The 17,774-nt window shown below is 37.1% G+C and overlaps 1 protein-coding gene across 6 annotated transcripts in view; it reads right to left on the bottom strand.

The window, feature by feature from the left end:
• The window catches only part of ANKS1B (ankyrin repeat and sterile alpha motif domain containing 1B), a 1,028,517-nt gene that overhangs the window by 650,173 nt on the left and 360,570 nt on the right, over nucleotides 1-17,774 (bottom strand). For all 6 annotated transcript variants that reach the window (XM_023509216.1, XM_023509217.1, XM_012801222.2 and 3 more), the window contains exon 11: nucleotides 7,101-7,237. In XM_023509216.1, coding sequence (XP_023364984.1) covers nucleotides 7,101-7,237 — 137 coding nt within the window. The remainder of the gene's footprint in view (nucleotides 1-7,100; nucleotides 7,238-17,774) is intronic.

Raw genomic sequence — 17,774 nt, 5'->3', positions numbered from 1 at the left:
CACCTAGGCTAATGATATGAAAGGTCTTCGTTCAACATAAAGTGTCTGTTTAGAGAACTTATCTGTGGTGATGTGCTAAAATAAAAGAGCCCCTTTTTCTACCTTAACCTTGGGTCACTTCTTAAAAGCCTTATTCTGTGATTTTAGACTTGATTTGTGTCCTGAATGGGGAAAAAGGTGGAAAAACACACCCAGCCAAAGCTACCAAGAGCACAGACCAAGAACGCAGTGCTCTGTCAACTGCTATGCCAGCTTATTTGAAGTTTGGAACCGATTAGATTTATATGCACCTCTTATTATAATATTTAATAATTTATACCCCATTACTTATGTCTCTCCAATTAACTTTTAGTGTATACCTTTTCCCATTCTCTTCAACCAGGTTTAATTTCAAGTATCCTGAAATAACACAAAAATTGTTTTCTTCTCTTCACTCATCCTTTACTAGGCTGCCACATTGCTTTCTTTCATTTTACCATAAAACTACTTAAAAGATTAATTCATAATCAGTGTATAATGCTTTTCCTACTTTTCAATTCTTTGCATGTTAAGCTTCTGCCTTCTCCAATTGAAGAAACTGCATTTTCGAAGGTCTTTGCCCTCATAATTGCCAAATAACATGGCATTTGGGTCTCTCTTCTTCTCTGTTTTCCTCCAGGTTTTGACAACATTGACTAAGGCTTCTTTAATATCTCTTTTTTTCCTTTATATCCATAATAAAAATTGTCTTTCTTCTTTTATCTCTCAATGATTCTTCTCTCACCTTTGGTAAGGCCTTCTTTCTAAGGCACATGTGAAGAAGTTACCTACATTCCCTGGTTCTCAATTTCATCATCTATAAAACGAAGATAATAATCATGAACATTAGGTGTTCAACAAATATTAAGTATATTGCTTTAGTGTAAACATTTCTCAGCATCCTATCTTTGGTGCTGCCTCCCTTCACCATTTTTGTAAATGAGAATAAAATCTTTACTCTAAGCCCTCATGTCTCTCCAGAACTCCTTACCAATATTTTCAATTTGCATATCATGCCTCACTTTTGACAAATAGACCACTCATATTTATTATGCCCTCTTCTCCTTTGTCAAAATGAACTTCTGTTCAAGTCTTCCTTATCTCTATTAATATTATTCCAAAATCTCAGCCAATCAGGCTCAACTCATTAGTGATCTTTTACTCCCTTAAGTCAAAGCCATCTGTCCACTACTAATGCTTTATCCAAAGTGTCTCTTGTACCCAAAATTATATAAAAAATATAAAACATCATAACCAAGTGTTATGTATATTAACATGAAAATGAAACAATGTAATTCACCACATTGACAGACAAAAAGCACATACAATAAACTAATAGCCAATATTATAGTTAATGTTGAAACTCTGGCTGCTTTCTCCCAAAATAGGAAATAAAGAAAGGATTTTTTGTTTTATGACTTCATTGCATCATTTCACGACAGCCACAGCAGTAAGAAAAAGAAATAAAGATTAGTAATAAAGTAAAACTCTTAATTTTCTCTGATGACATGAAAGAATTTTATAGAAATGTTTTTTGACAGCAAAAACTATTCTGATTTTTAAATAAAATTAAACAGGCAATGTAAAACTCAATCACATCTCTATATTCAACCACCAACAGTTTGAAGGTGAAATTAATATATAATAATAAAGTATTAATTCAACTCCATGAGGACTAGCTTTTTATATGTAGCAAAAGCCAAATCTTGACCCCTTACCTCACACCATACATAAAACCACCTGAGATGAATTATAGACCTACATATAAAAGCCATAACAAGAAAGCTTATAAGAAAAAAGATGGGAGCATATAGTCACAACCTGGACAAGACACAAAAAATACTAACTGTAAAAGAAAAATATAATAATACATTAGCTCACATCAAAATTAAAATATTCTGCTCATCAAAAAGCAAATTAAACCCAGGGTAAAGGTATTTGCAGTGCATATACCTGACAAAGGACCAATATCTTTTGGAATTTTAGGCCAATTTATAAAGAATTCCTGACAATTAAGAAGTCAAAACTCATAAAAAAGAGCTGAACAGATTTTTCTCAATAAAAGATGCAGGAATGGGCAATAACCACGGGAAAAGATAATGTGCATCATTTAGCCACCAGAAAAATGCAAATTAAAATCATAATGATAAATCATTTCATACTCCCCAGAATGGGTAAAGTAAAAAAATATATATATATATTTAAAAAGTGAGAATGTAGAGAAACTGAAATTCTCACACATTGCCATTGGTGATTTTAAAATGGAACAAGTATTTTGAAAAACTTTGTTTAGAAGCATTTTATAAAGTTAGCTATTCATCTGTCTACCTTATGACCCAATAATTTCATTGTTATGTATCTGTATGAAAACAAACATCTATAAAAAGAATTGAGTCGGGTGGGGTGGCGCATGCCTATAGTCCCAGCTACTCTGAACAATAAAGTGGGAAGATGCTTGAACCCAGGAATTTAATACTAACAGGGGGCAAAACATTACAAAACTCTCATCTCTTAAAGAAAATAAAACTCATATACATGTATTCACAACATATTCACTCATAAGGATCAACGACAGGAAATAATGCAGGCATTGGTGAACAGGAGAATGAATAAACAAATTGTAGCATATTAAATCAATGGAATACAACTCATGACAAAAGGAACATGGATGCATTTCAAAAACATCACATTGAGCAAAAGTAATACTGACACACCCAAAAAGATATCATTCCATTTATATAAAGTTTAAGAACAGGCATTCCTAATATAGGATGATAAAACTCAGAAGCTACTTGCCCCGGAGGCAGGAATGAGGGCAACTGATTAGAAAGGAGCCTAAGGAAACTTTCTGGGGTGATGGCAGTGCTGTGTATCTTGTTTTGAGTGAGGTTATACCTACATATATAATTGTCAGAGTTCATCAAACTATATACTTGAGATCTGTGAATTTGATTCTTCAATTGGGGGGAAAAGATGCTTCATCAGAGAACATTAAGAAAATCCCAAAAAACCAACACAAGCAACATAATTACTTGGTAGAAAGAAAATCAGTATGTCAATAGATCTACCTAATAGCTTTTCAAGGATAATCTTTTCAAGTATTTTTCTGAAGTGTAAAAATAATTTTATTTTCAATTGTAAGTAAATGAATCCAGCCTTATGGGTACATTAGAGCAGAGAAATGGGGGGTGGGGGGTGGTCAGTCAGTAGCATAGAAATTGAAAAATAAATTGTTTCACAATCTGGAGAATTTTAAGACATCAAAGAATCCAAAGAAGCAAAGGTGAAAAGATCAAACACGGGATGCAGAGCTAACAGACATGACTTAGTGGGTTAATAAATAAGCTGAATAAAAACAAACTCAACAAAGGGCTGGAAAGCCTGCAGCTTCCAAGTCACTACCACACTGAGCAGAAACACAGGCAATGTGTAATCAGCCCCATCTCACACTGGGAGCAAGGACTCCTTGATTACAATGGATACTCTCCATTTACAGGCAGAGTTCCCAGAAAATAAGCTAAATAAAGGTATGCAGGAGGCAAGGGGAAAGTAACCTGGCTTACTCCACCCAGCCAATACCTATTTTCAGAAAACAAAATGAAAGTTCTGTCTTGATCTTACCTATTCAAAGTCATTCTTCCCCTGATAAAAGACTAGTGAACACATTAGCTAATGCCAAGGCAAAGAGATTGTAAATTCACGTAAAAGGGTTGCCTTTGTACTTTTATTTTCAAGTCTCAAGACACTAGTTTTAAAAGTGAAATGACCATTTCAACCATGTTATTAATCTCAAATTAGTAATTGAAAAAAAAAAAAAAACTGCTTGAATACCCCTAAGTCAATCCAACTTCACCTTTCTTGCATTTGCAAATGAAAAGCCGGAATTAGCAAACACTTTGGAGGATTAAACCTGTGCTAAAATACAGACTCACTTGCTAACCAATAATTTTCTTTTCTTTGGAACAGCATCTCTCAACAATTTTCCATCCCTGGCTGACCTATGACTTGTCAGAACAAACCAAGGGTCTCCTATTCTATCCATCCTTCTGGCCTACACCCTCTAGGCTCCATACCCTTTCCTGAAGCCATATGTCCTACCTGGATTCTCTTTCATAAATATTTCCACATGAATTTTCTCCTCCTCCCTCTCTACAATGAATGAGGAGCCTGGGAGTTCATAACTCACTCACATGGAGAAATAGGCAATGCACAAAGTCTCTGGATCAGGAGGAAAAGTAGCCTGATTTTGCTTCTACTCTTTCCCCATGTTACATGCATACATGAATATATATACATATATGATAATATAATAGACACATATATATCTGGTATTGTTCTTATACATATATACTTACAGGATACGTCGGGTTTAATTTAAATACCATCATCCTCATGTTACTTAGCTTAATGGTTACTTAACTTTCCCCACTTATTCCTCCCCCCACCCCATTATCATTATAACATCTAAGGAAACATTTCAGTAATGACAGCACCAAGAAATAGAGTCGAGATGGAATTTCTGGCATGAATAGTATCTCTAGTTTTCTTCAAAGGTTACCAAAATAAGCAGAGCTAAACTAAACTATGATAAGATATGTAGAGAGGGATCTTAGAGTTGATCAGATCGTGGATATGTAGAAAGAAATTTGTTTTTCATTCATTGAATGACCAAGGGCATTTACATTAGAGAATTCACAGTGGTATAAAAACAAGTATGTTTTGTAATGAAGTTTATTAACATATTCAAGACAATGTCTTCCCTAAATCATTTAAAAAAAATACTAAAAATATAACAGACACACAAAAGCACCAGAAACACCTTCATATAATGAAAGAACCAGTCACAATGAATGTGACAGACAGTATGTAGAGCTCAGTTTAGGGAGGTTTATTTCTTGAAGCAAATAGACTACATCAAACTTACTTGAAAAAGAAGAGGAAATTTCTGAAGACATTTTCCTTGACCACATATTGGGGCACTGTGTAAAACGTTACCTGTGCCTAAACTACCCTGAACCTACCAATTCCATATTTATAAATATGTGTCAAGCCATATAACATCATGAGAATTTTTCTAGCATCTGAATAGGATTGAGGAAACAACAGTTACACTAAAATAATGGAAAGAAACTCCAAATCAGTTGGACAAGTTAGTCCTTTGAAGTGCCACTATCTTTCTTTTTTCTTTTGGTAAGCATACAAAGGGCCAGAGTTTATGAACATAGTACATTACGGAGAAGGAATGGGTCTCCCCGACATGGAGACGACCCTGGGTTTAATACGAGTTTTCCCCTTTATGCCAATTTTCTAATTCTATGTTAAGTGGAAGGGGGTAGAATACAATTTTTCTTGGAAAGGAGGGGCATCTTCCCATTTTTTATCCTTGTAAGTCAATTTCTGGGGGTTGTCATGGTATTTGTAAGCCATCACGGAACTGACGTGTGTAATTTCTACCATGTTAATAAAATCGGCCACTTGAGGATACTGACACCTTAGTTGTATGAAAGTTCCCAAATCTCTTTTCTTGGCCTCAGCCATATCTCCACTTGTGCCCTCTCTCCCTTGGAGACTCATTTTGGGGAGAGCAAAAGACTGCTCAGTCTTTGGAAGCCTTCTTGGCATGTTATCTTTTCCTCCTTGGAAGCCTTCTCTGGTCAGTTTGTCCCTCTTATTATGGACAAGGAACTCCTAGTCCTATCTCCTTCTCTCCCTAATTAAGTGACATATTGACATTGGTAGAGTGATTCCTCTTATATGGAATATGATTAGAAAAGCTTGAAAAATATTTAAAGATTTTGTCATACTCTCACATTTGTATAATTTCTCAATGAATTCATTTACATACTTAGAGGTGTCAGTACTGGTTTTTTAAGGGTTGGCCACTTCTCATTTCTAGAAGTTTCCTCTGTTACGAATGTATATGTATAGAAAGGTTAGAGCGCACGTTATAAGCTTTGTCACACAGTTCACCTTGGTAGAAAGGACAATATCCTCTTCCATGACAATAAAATGTAGCTTCCATTGAAGTCAAATGAAATGATTTATATGAAAGTGTTCTATAAACTAGGGTGGATGTGTGACGTGTAAGTGCTACTTTATTGATGATGGTGATTTCAATAAAAATAATCTAAAATTAGTTATATTAAAGTAAGATATGGAACAAATCCTTGCTCATTTAGACCAGTCTTCAAAGACACATTTGCCCTACAAATAGGCTCAAAGGATCTGTTCGCACTAAGTGTCTAAGTAGCTGATGAATGGCATTAATTGGACCCCAAATCCCCGTATGGGATTTTGTAAGGCCCATTCAGAATAAACCAGGTTGAGAACACCACCAATTCCATGTTCTGGGTCCATCTGTTGGCAAAAATATAATGCAAACAGCTTTATAAGTGCTATTTTCAATGAAATATCACAGAACAGCTTGTCCCAATGATATTTCTAAAGCTTGCCTGCAAACCGCCTACTGGGAAATCCAACTGAAAGAGAAGGGAGAAGGGAAAGAAATCTGCACGGACAAGTGACAGGGGTCGAAAAGGAACAAAGGGCGAAGAGAGACTGGCTTAGCCAGAGGGACACAAACACACTGGAGGAAAACAAGGAGCACCGAGAGGTGCCACAGCAAACAGCACTGGTCAGAGACCACAAGGAATACAGAACTTGAAGAACATGCACGGGAACCCCTGGGGCCAAAGGCGAGAGCAATGTTCACAAAGGATGCGGCATGTTTAGAGAAGCACAGACAAAGGGAGCAGCAAACAACAGAAAACACAGAACAACTCAGTAATTGGACTGTAATTATTACAACGATCAGAGGAAAAACGATGTGCGATTGCTGTTTTTCTCAGCCTCACCTATCTCTTCATGTGATACCTATATTCATTTTTTCCAAAAGCTCATACAGATTTCAGAGTCCATCAACAACTTCAGAGGGTGCAAATGTCATCCTCTGAATCTCTTCTTTCAATTTTAAAATCCATTTGACATACCATAAAATAGCCCAGGCATAGCAATGTGTGGTGATATTCACGCGCTGGTCCAAAACCAAAACACGTTCAGGCGATGTCACTCCGGGCACTTACCTGGGGTCGAATAACTTTGACAATATTTTTGAGGGCAGTGTCGGGGGATGGAGGTGAGCAGTCAGGTGTTGGGCCTGTCGAGCTGTTTCTATGGTTACTAGTTCCTGGAGTAGTAATTGCTACCTCAGAGGCATTATCTGTGAATAAAAATAGAACTGTCATGAACCTAATTACTCAGTTTACCTTCTAAGACTTGAAATTGCTTTTCTGAATGTGAACTGAGATTTCAACTTCAAACTGGTTATCAATTACAAGATCGTAGTGAGGAATACGTGCAGTGGTATATTTCAAAGAGAATGTTTATCAAATGTTTTGTTTCCTTTTAAAATGGTACATACCCCCCCCCCGCCCCCGGAGTATTTTTTTTCCTGAAAAGAAAGGACGTTATTATTCAATTTGTAATGATGGACCATGCAGCATAGCTCCTATGATTGCCACATGAATAACTCCTATGATTGCTATATGAATGACTGACAGCTCACTTTAACCAAAGAGAGGTTTCTATAATATGAATGGGCTAGCCCTTTCCCCACAATCTCTTAATTGGCTATTAATCCTTATTAAAGTAGGAGTTTCATAGCTCCCAGATTCAAGCCCCCTTTAATCACTTTTCCCAGAAATCCCTCAACTATAAAAAAGCATCCCCAAACAAGAGATGCTGGTGTGGATGTGAAGAGAAAGGGACACTCCTACACCGAGGGTGAGACTGCAAAGTAGTTCAAGCTCAAAGGCCCAAAGGTAGACCTACCATTGGATCCAGCCACCCCACTATAGGATTTAGTCATTTTATCAAGAGACAGGTGCAACACAGTGCCCAGTTGCAAAGACGTGGAACCAACCCTAGTGCCCATCAATAATCATGGGATTAAGACCATGTGGTATATGTGTATCACGGAGTACTGCTCAGCCAAAAGAAAATAGGGAACTCATGCCTTTCGCAATAACCTGGATGGAACTGGAGACCATTATTTTAAGTGACGTTTCCCAATAATAGCAAAAGACAGACCACACATACTGTTAAGCTGGAATAATTGATTGACACCCATGTGCACTTTTTGTAGTAAAAGTCGGCAAGAGTGAAGGAGTAAATTCACCCCACTGGGTACAGTGCACACTGTCTGGGTGACAGGCACACTTATAACTTCGACTCAAACTGTGCAACAGCAATTCAGGTAAGCAAACTATTTATATCCCAGTAATATTCTAAATTTTTAAAAAAGCATCTCAGTGAATGAACCTTAATGAAACGCTTAATATTTGTGCAAAATGTCTTTGTAATGTAGACAAATACAAAATCATCACTTGCAGATAAGCAAGCCACCCTTTATGATCAAAACTAAATGAATGAAATTTTAAACTCTAAATTAATCTTCCCTTATGTTGGGTATTTAGAGAAGGGAGAGAGGATAAATATGATTTGAAAATCAAAAACATATATAACATTTTGTGCTTAAATTTATATTAAAACAAATATCATGAAAGATACAGTTTTAGAATTTTTTAAATACTTGGGAAAGGATGAAAAACGTTCCATAAATAACTACTGCTAGCACACAGAACAGTTATATTACCTTAATGACGATTTGGCAAACCTCTATTGCTTTTAATGAAAACAGTTGCGAGCTCAAATCTGCTAAAATTTACTTCTCTGTTATGTGTGCCCAATAATTTTCTGTCCCATTCAATTTGCTAAGAGACTGAGACTTGGAGTTCTTTTAAGACCAGCAAGGTTCTCGGTTCCTGACTGCTGTCTACAATCCCCAGTGAAATACAGCAATTTATCAGGGCATCTTTTGCTCCTAAAATGAAAGAGGATAAACTACCTTAAAATTCTGCCCATTATATAAAAATATAATTTAGTCTCACTGGGGAATCCAGACACACACTTGTGAAACAAAAAATTCAAGCGTGGCATATTGAATTAAATGGATCATTCATAAAATAAGTCTTAGCAGTGTCCTAAGTATACCCTCTACTAAGGTTTAATAGATACAATGGGATTTCAATTGGTCTGCTGAGTAGGCTATTAAGACTTTAGTAAATATTGAAACAGAAAACATCAGTCAGTAAGGTAATGACAAGATGCTCTGATCTCTCTCCAATCTGTCCCTGTCTTCTTTCATTCATTCAACCACACATCTAAAAACACTTGTTTGGAGGCATCTATGTGTCAGGTATTATGTTATTTTCTTTTTTTTTGCAATTTGGCCAGGGCTGGGTTTGAACCCGTGGCATTACAGCTCACAGCAACCTCCAACTCCTGGGCTCAAGCGAGTCTCCTGCCTCCGCCTCCCAAGTAGCTGGGACCACAGGCACCCGCCACAGCGCCGGCCATTTTTTGGTTGCAGCCATCATTGTTGTTTGGCGGGTCCGGGCTGGGGATTCGAACCCGCCACCTTAGGTGTACGTGGCTGGCGCCTTAGCCGGTTGAGCTACAGACGCCGAGCCTATGTTATTTTCTAAAAACAAATTAAGAAGGATCTCTGGACGGAGGTTTGGAGGAGGGAGGGATGAATGGGTGGAGCACAGAGGATTTTCAGTACAATGACTCTATTCTGTATGATACTAAAATGATGGATAGATGTTATTATATATTTATCCAATACCCAAAATGTATTGCACAGAGAATTTTCAGTATAATAACTCTACTCTGTATGATACTAAAATGCTGGATATATATCATTATATATTTATCCAATACCCAAAATGTCCAATACCAAGAGTGAACCCCAATGCAAACTGTAAACTTTGGGTGATACTGTGTCAATGTAGGCTCCTCAGCGGTGACAAATGTACCATCCGGTGTGGATGGATGATAGGCGGGGCATGGGGTCTGTGTACGGACCAGGGGGTGAGGAATACATGTGAACCTAAAATTGTTCTAAAAATAAAGTCTATGAAAAGTAGAATCCTCCCCCTAAGAGGAATATACCTGAGTGTGGCATCAGACAAGCAGACAAATTACAATGCATGCAATATAACTTGAGAATTGACAGCAGACAAAAGGAGGTTGATGAAAAATCCCTGGGTGGAGCAATCAGTCTGTGACTTGGAGGGAAGATAGTGGTGAAAGCCTTCAATTATCAGGCAAGAAAGCTTGGAAAAAACATACGACATAAGGGCAAGAAGGTAGAAAGAGCAGAGCTGACGCTGTTATTTTATGTTAGGAAGAAATTGCAGATACGTATGGGTGAGTAAAAGGAAGTTTCATTACCATCTTATAAGTTTGTACTTAATTCTCTGGGCAATGGGAAATATTGGAGACTGAACAGAGAGTAACATAGTAGTAATAATAATAGCTAACATTTACTGAGCATTTATTATGTGCAGACAGCATGATAAATTCTCTTACTTATAGAATCTTATTTAATCCTCAAATCATCCTATGAAACAGTTCCTACTATCACCATCCCCATTCTATAGAGCAGCTCATCCCAAAGTTATATTCCCAGTAATTGGCAGAGAAGGATTCAAATCTGGGGTAATGCCCCTTTGCCCTTCTGCTGGTTGGCATGTCATAAGTATGTGAAAGCAATAAAGTTTGGGAGAAGAGCCTGAAGACTACTGCCATAAAAGGAGGAGAAGCAGCCTCTACTTCTAAATAGAGGTGATTCCCAGCCCCACGGTCTTCAGGTTCTGCTCTATGCTCCAATGAGGTCGAAGTATAATTCTCAGAATTCTGATAATGAAATTTTTTTTAATTTTTAAAAATTTAAAAATTGGCTCGGCGCCTATAGCTCAACCGGCTAAGGCGCCAGCCACGTACACCTAAGGTGGCGGGTTCGAATCCCCAGCCCGGACCCGTCAAACAACAATGACGGCTGCAACCAAAAAATAGCCGCGCGTTGGGGCGGGCGCCTGTGGTCCCAGCTACTTGGGAGGCAGAGGCAGGAGACTCGATTGAGCCCAGGAGTTGGAGGTTGCTGTGAGCTGTGATGCCACGGCACTCTACCCAGGGGGACAGCTTGAGGCTTTTTCTCAAAAAAAAAAAAAAAAATTCAAAAATTTGTCCTATGTGGCAAAATGTAATCCCTTTAACTTAATTAAATTAATTGTAATCTAACCTAAAAGAAAATACATCGTGAGCTCAGATGAATGTGTCTAGGTCTCAAAACATTGCATTTCTGGGTGGCACCTGTGGCTCAAAGGAGTAGGGCGCTGGCCCCATATGCCAGAGGTGGTGGGTCCAAACCCAGCCCTGGCCAAAAACTGCAAAAAAAACCCAAACAAACAAACAAACAAACAAACAAAACCATTGCATTTCCTCTGACAAGCAGGTCTTTTTTCTTTTGTATGAGAGTTCACTAACTGTTCTGCCAGACCCAGCTCAAATGCTACCTTCTCTGTGAAGACGTTTCCTGCTGGGTCAGTAACTCTGACACTTCCCGCATCATTTCTCAGATGTCTAAGATGAGGCTCATTACATTATTTACATACACATCTGCCTTCCTAGAGAGTGTGAGCTCCTTGCAGGAACTTCCGCATTTTCCTTGTAATGCCATACCTAAGTATGTACTTGGTTTTCGATAATAAATATATGTGTGCAAAATACCATGTGAACTGCATTAGATACTTTGAAATAGTAAAGCAGTGAAATAACTTTAGTGCCGTATTTTGAGGGGAAAGCATTTTAGGAGCCTTTAGAAAGGACTTCCGTAGAATAATAAACGGCTGGGTGGGAGGAACAATGCTGTCATCGCCAATCTCTTCTGCAAATCAACTCTCATGCAACATTTAGTAAAGTTGCTGAGTTAACTGAGCTGAAAATAAGATACATATTTTATTTTAACCATGTCAAATTGTGCATGAAAACAAAGTCCTAGAAGGCAATACACCAAGTGTTAATGGAACTGACCTCTAGCTGGGGATATTATGGATTATTTTATATTTTTTATATTGCCCTAATATTCTTCACTGACCCTATCTTCATTCTATCTACTTGTATTTGTTTCAAATATACTGGATTTTTTTTATTAAATTATAACTGCGAACATTAATGCAATCACAGGGTACAATGTGCTGGTTTTAAATACAATCTGAAGTACTTTCATCAAACTCGTTGAAATATTGGATTTTTAAAAAAATCATTGTAGATGCATTTAAAATCTTGCTTTGATCTTGTCATCAACCTATTCCTTGGCCTCCCCCTTTTGAGTTAATTACCATCCTGCCATTGGGATGTACTCTTCACCTGTGCCTTTATACTTTTACTATTTAATACTCATGTATATGTTCATTATACATCATTATATATTAGATACATTTGTGGGGTTTAAATGTATATAAATAGCACAATATTGTGTGTATAATTCTGACTTTTTTTCACTTAACTGTTTCCAAGATACATCCAGATATTTATAATCCTAATATTTTCATTTTAACTGATGCACAGTGATCCATTTTGTTAAAATTTACCTTTTGATTATCTGACCCACGGATGTTTCGTTTCTTCTCTATTTTTCATTTTTACAAATGATATTGCAGTGACTATCCTCCACTGTCTTCGAGTTTTGTTTTAAAGATCCAGGTCAAGAAGTAGAATTATTGGATAGTAGAGTATATGCATTGAAATCATCTAAAATATCATCAAATTGTCTACCAATATAGAGTACTAACTTGAAGTCCTATGAAAGTTCTTGTTTTTCTATATCCTTATCAACACTTGATATGGTCGGAACTTTTGTGTCTTTCTGGTGGATAAACATAAACCTGGTACCTCACTGTGGCCTTCATTTAAATTTCCCTGTTACCTGTAAGTTACCTATATTTAGTGGCCATTCGAAGTTCGCCTTTGGTTAATTGCTTTTGCCAATTGTAGTGTGGTTTTCATTTGCTCTTTGTTTCATTTTGTCCTTATTTTGTAGCACTAATACCAGGGGATGGCTGTGCTCCCACCTAATGGACACAATGTAAGGGTATAGGGCACATCTCCTGGGTGAGGGATACAACTATGGCAAGGACTTTACTTAACAAATGCGAACATTGTAATCTAATTGTTTGTTCCCTGATGGTGATCTGAAATTTTTAAAAGAGAATATATACGGAGATGTTAGCATTGCTTACGTGAAGGTAGGTTGAGGAGTGGGAATAGCTGGGTCAGGTAAGGTGGGAGAAATGCTTAGCACTTCATTTATAAAATTAGGCATAGCTTTTAGCTTTTAATTCAGTACTACAAGCATCTATTTCCTTTGTAATTTGTAAGCCATCCAATACAGGGGAAACAAACCTTTTCAAATACAATATGATCTATATGCCTTTAAATTTTTGATTCCTATTTCATTACATTATGACTTGTGATTGTGGCCTGATTCTCCGATGTGTTGAGGCTGCATCAGGGACCTAACAAGTGGTCAATGTTTCCAAGCGTTTTTTGTGTGTTTGAAAAGAATATATATACTTTCTATGGATGGGCACAAAGTCCTAGGTAAGTCTATTAAATCAAGATTGTTAATTTCATTAGTCAATATTATCTAATTCTTTATGTTTTCTTCATTTCTTAATATATTCTGAAGGAAATATGACTTCTTAAAATCTTGCACAAATGGTAGGTTTCTGTTTCTTCTGAAATTCTCATCAGTTTTGGCTTTTAATACTTCAAGGCTACATTGGACATTGTTATACATGATAATAATTTTGGCTTTTCTATCTTCTTAGCACTGTGTTTTCTAAGGTTTGATATTTTTATTGTCATGCAGTACCAATCTTTTATCTCTTTTAATGCTTTTAGCCTCCAATTATATTTTGACGAACAACATTGCTGCAATGCCTTTCTTTAGCTTGGTATATTGTCTGATCTCTTTAATTTGGGTTCCCTTTTTCTTACGTCTGTGTCCCTTTCATTCAAATTTGACTCCTATAAAAAGCATACTGCAGGGTTTCTAAGCATTGCCAGGAACAGGATCCTCTTTGTCTTTCATTGGTTATTTTCCCTTTTGTGTGTTTACTTTGCCGTCCTTATTCTTCACTTCATGTCATTTTTCCAGAACTAGGGACCTTTTAACTAACAAATACTCCTTTATTGTTTTATTTCCCATTGCTGGTTTTGAATAATATGCGTTAATTTCATGTCTAGTTTTTACTGGGTTCTCTTAAAATTTTACCCTCCGAAAATATTTTTTTTAACAACCATCAAAAGTCATTAAGTATCTTTATTCCTCTAGTTCTCTAGCCCTACCTCACTGAACACAATTTCTCCCTGCCTTACTTTTGTCTGCAAAGTTAATAAGCCCAGGTGCCTGACGTGTGGCCCTCAGGGCAGTGAAGCTCTTTGAGGCTGCCTCACCCTCTAGGCCGCAGTCTCCCTACTCATCTGCCCCTCCCAGCCAAGTCACCAGCTGGGCTACCATTTAGAGCCCACTTCCTACTTCGTGTTTCCAACCCAGTTGAGCCTGGAGATACTCTGTTTATTTCTCAGCACAACTAGAACGTATAACTTTCTCTTTTCTATTTTACCCTTCAGTATCCTTCAGGGGCGTTGGGTTGGAGGACACGGGGGAAGGGTTGCTTTCAACAATAACTTGACAGATTTCGCCAAGTTGACAGAGCACATTATACTTCTATAATAAGAAAAATGTTCACATTAATTTAAAAATGAATACAGTTCAAAAGTATAGCTACCACATGTTCCCATTTATGTAAAAACTGCATCGCCAAAAAAAAAGAAAGAAAGAAATAGACTAGAATGCTAATATTAGTTGCTCTGAAAAGTATATTGATCAGTGTGATAGGCAAAAAAGTGCCTTTTACACTTTTTGATTTCTACGTCCTGAACAAAATTATGAGCGTAATTTATTCAGTTTTATAATGAGAAGATGAGAAACTTCTTTAAAAATTACCAGAAGAAAAATAAACATCGTATTAGTAGCTATGCTCAAAATTTAAAAACACCAATGCAACAGGATTTCCTAAGGGAAAGCAGTAATTAAAAAGTATTTAAAACGAGCTCATAGCTTCAGGAAGACTCTGTGTTTCAGAATGTAGAAGCAATGCACACTTGGTTGGCGGAACTAAAGTATGCTTCAGTTGCAGTGATGATCGGGGATGCTCCTGGACACCTGTGACTCAATGTCGGCTTACTTCCTAGGAAAGCCGTGCTCAGCTGGTACGCTGCTCTCCATGTGTTTATTGCACAGCTCTTAGCATTCTATTATTCCCTTTTAATTTCTTCTGTGCACAGGTGAGAGACCCAGAAGACGCTAGGTGATTATTTGGTAACAAATTGGATAGTTCCATGGAAATGAAAAGCATAGAAAAACCCCTATGATTAAATGGCCCCTGCAGTTTTTCTCTGGGTTCTGTGGATATCCAGAAGACGATCCCCCAGAGCATGAGCGTGGCCAAGTAAACATACAGCTCTGGGGGTAACGATGGATTATTTGAACTTGCTTGGCTCCCAGAATCCAGGATGCTTAGTTTGAGTTTTCATTTTTCCATGTATTGTGGATAAAACTTGCCCTGTTGCTTTTTAATATTTCTTCTTTTTCTTTAAGTTTTACATAGCTATGGGATCTGGAAAATAGTAAGTCCTTGATAAGTGCCTGTGGAATGAATGAGTGAATGAATAGGTGAATGGAGGAGTGAATGAATGATGTTATAAAAAGGGACAGTCTACAGAGTAAAAGGGAGCACTGGAGAAGAGCTATGAATAATACAGCAAGAGTTCCAGTGATTTCTCAATGCCAGATTTGCTTTTGAATTCTCATCTCTTTCAACAAACTGTTCATCTATTCTGTTTTAGTTCTAATATGACATATGATGATAAATGTGATGAAAAAGTAGATCTGGAGATATTTTGTGCATTAATTATTGACTGAGATTCAATGACAGAATTACTTTTACTTCTCTATTTTTCTCTAAACTATTCATGCCCAGTTGGTTAATGCCCAGAAACAATACTTGAGAATAAGCTGTTCTTGTCTTTTCCATTTTTCATAAATTGCCTCCAAAAGACCAATGAAAAGCAATCTATTTCAACTGTCTTGAATTTGCATATTCTAATATAAATATAAAATATAATGCACTGGGTAAAATATAGAACAAAATACACTTAATGTAAGAGTGTTACTTTTTATATGTACAGTATAACTGTGGTTGTATGTCAGGTAATTTGTCAGAGTGTAGGGGTACCTAAAGAGAGAACTGATAGTCTTAGTGAAATTTTACCCAAAAGATATAGCATATATGGAATTGAATATAAAATGAATTACTGAGCTGCAGTGGATGTATCTGATAAGTCTAGATGATGTAGGGAGGGGGAAGAAGGTGTTGAATACAAGACTATAAGCATAAGATGTCTACAAGATTTTATTTTCAGTATAACAGTGTTTCCACTTTAATGCTGTGTGTAGCAGCCACAAAATAGTACAAAATTACTAAGAATGATTCTATGAAGTAACAGCTTAATCATTAGAATGGATTGAAATCACACAACTATAAATTCCCATCAACTATAATGATATTGCCTCTTCTAGGAGCATTGAAAATAGCTCTTATCAAGGTTTCAACCACACACAAAACATGATAATCTGATTAAAATATTATGAAGTATAGGTAAAAATAGTAGTTAAAAACCTGGATCTTTAATAGATGAAGGGTTATGATGGAAGATTCATGGGAGTGATGCAATCAGATCTGCAACTTTAAAGATTACGTAGACTGCAATGTGAACAATAAATTGAAGGAAGGCGAATAGGATGGCAGAAGGTCATTAGATGAAAAATTACAGAACTGCTCTCATTCTACCACTCATTCCAGTTAAAAACCATAAGCCTGGTGACAGACTAAAAATGGCGGTGGCAAGAGTGATCCTCAGGTTTCTGGAGTCAGATGAATGATTAAGTCATTTACTGAGATAAGAAATCTGGTATAAAGAACAGAAGGGGAAGATGGGAGAAATTAGCTCTGGATATATTATGGTGAGGGTGACTTTGAGATATACAGGTGGAGATATTGAGTAGACAGTGGAGAGATGAATGATGGATAGATTGATGAATGGATGATGGATGGATAGGCCCAAAGTTCAGAGAAGTGGCCAGGACTAGAGAGAAATATTCAGAAGTCTTCAGCATGTTGATTCTAAAAGGAGTCATATATAATCAAGATAAATTGGGAAAAGTGAAAAGAATAGGTAAGATTGTTTCCTGAGCCTTAAGGAACTCCCAACTTTATGTCAGCTGTCAACATGGAGAGGGAGCAACAGGACAGACGAAAATCAGCCTCGGAAGGCAGAGGGAGGAAAGGGTGTCCAGATGGAGGTGTCACCAACCTGTGCTGCTGAGATGATACGAAAAAACGAGCAGTAAGAAATGTCCTTGGGGATTTTGTGATGTCAAGGTCATAGGTGTCTCTAGAAAGCACATTGCCTCGGAGTAGTGGGGAATGGAGACCAGACGGAGGTGGGCTGAGAAGTGTAAAGGAAGGGATTGAACATCCTGAGAGTGTGGGGAAGGCGGCAGAACAGGAGCTGAGTCGGCAAGTGGGGTCAAAATGTTTCCTTGTTTTTACTTAAAACTTTTTTTTTTTTTAATTGAATGGTAACTGTGTACATTGATGCACTTTGTGGGTACAGTGTGGTGTTTTCATACACAATCCAAGACACTTCCATCAAACTGGTTAACATAGCCTTCATGTAACTTTCTTAGTTATTATGTCAAAACATTCATATTCTACTCATAG

The sequence above is a fragment of the Otolemur garnettii genome, unplaced genomic scaffold (assembly GCF_000181295.1).
Source record: "Otolemur garnettii isolate 467f Iridium unplaced genomic scaffold, OtoGar3 scaffold00007, whole genome shotgun sequence".
NCBI lineage: Eukaryota > Metazoa > Chordata > Mammalia > Primates > Galagidae > Otolemur > Otolemur garnettii.
Note: the sequence above shows the minus strand (reverse complement) of the source record. Positions and strands in the feature narration are given on the sequence as shown.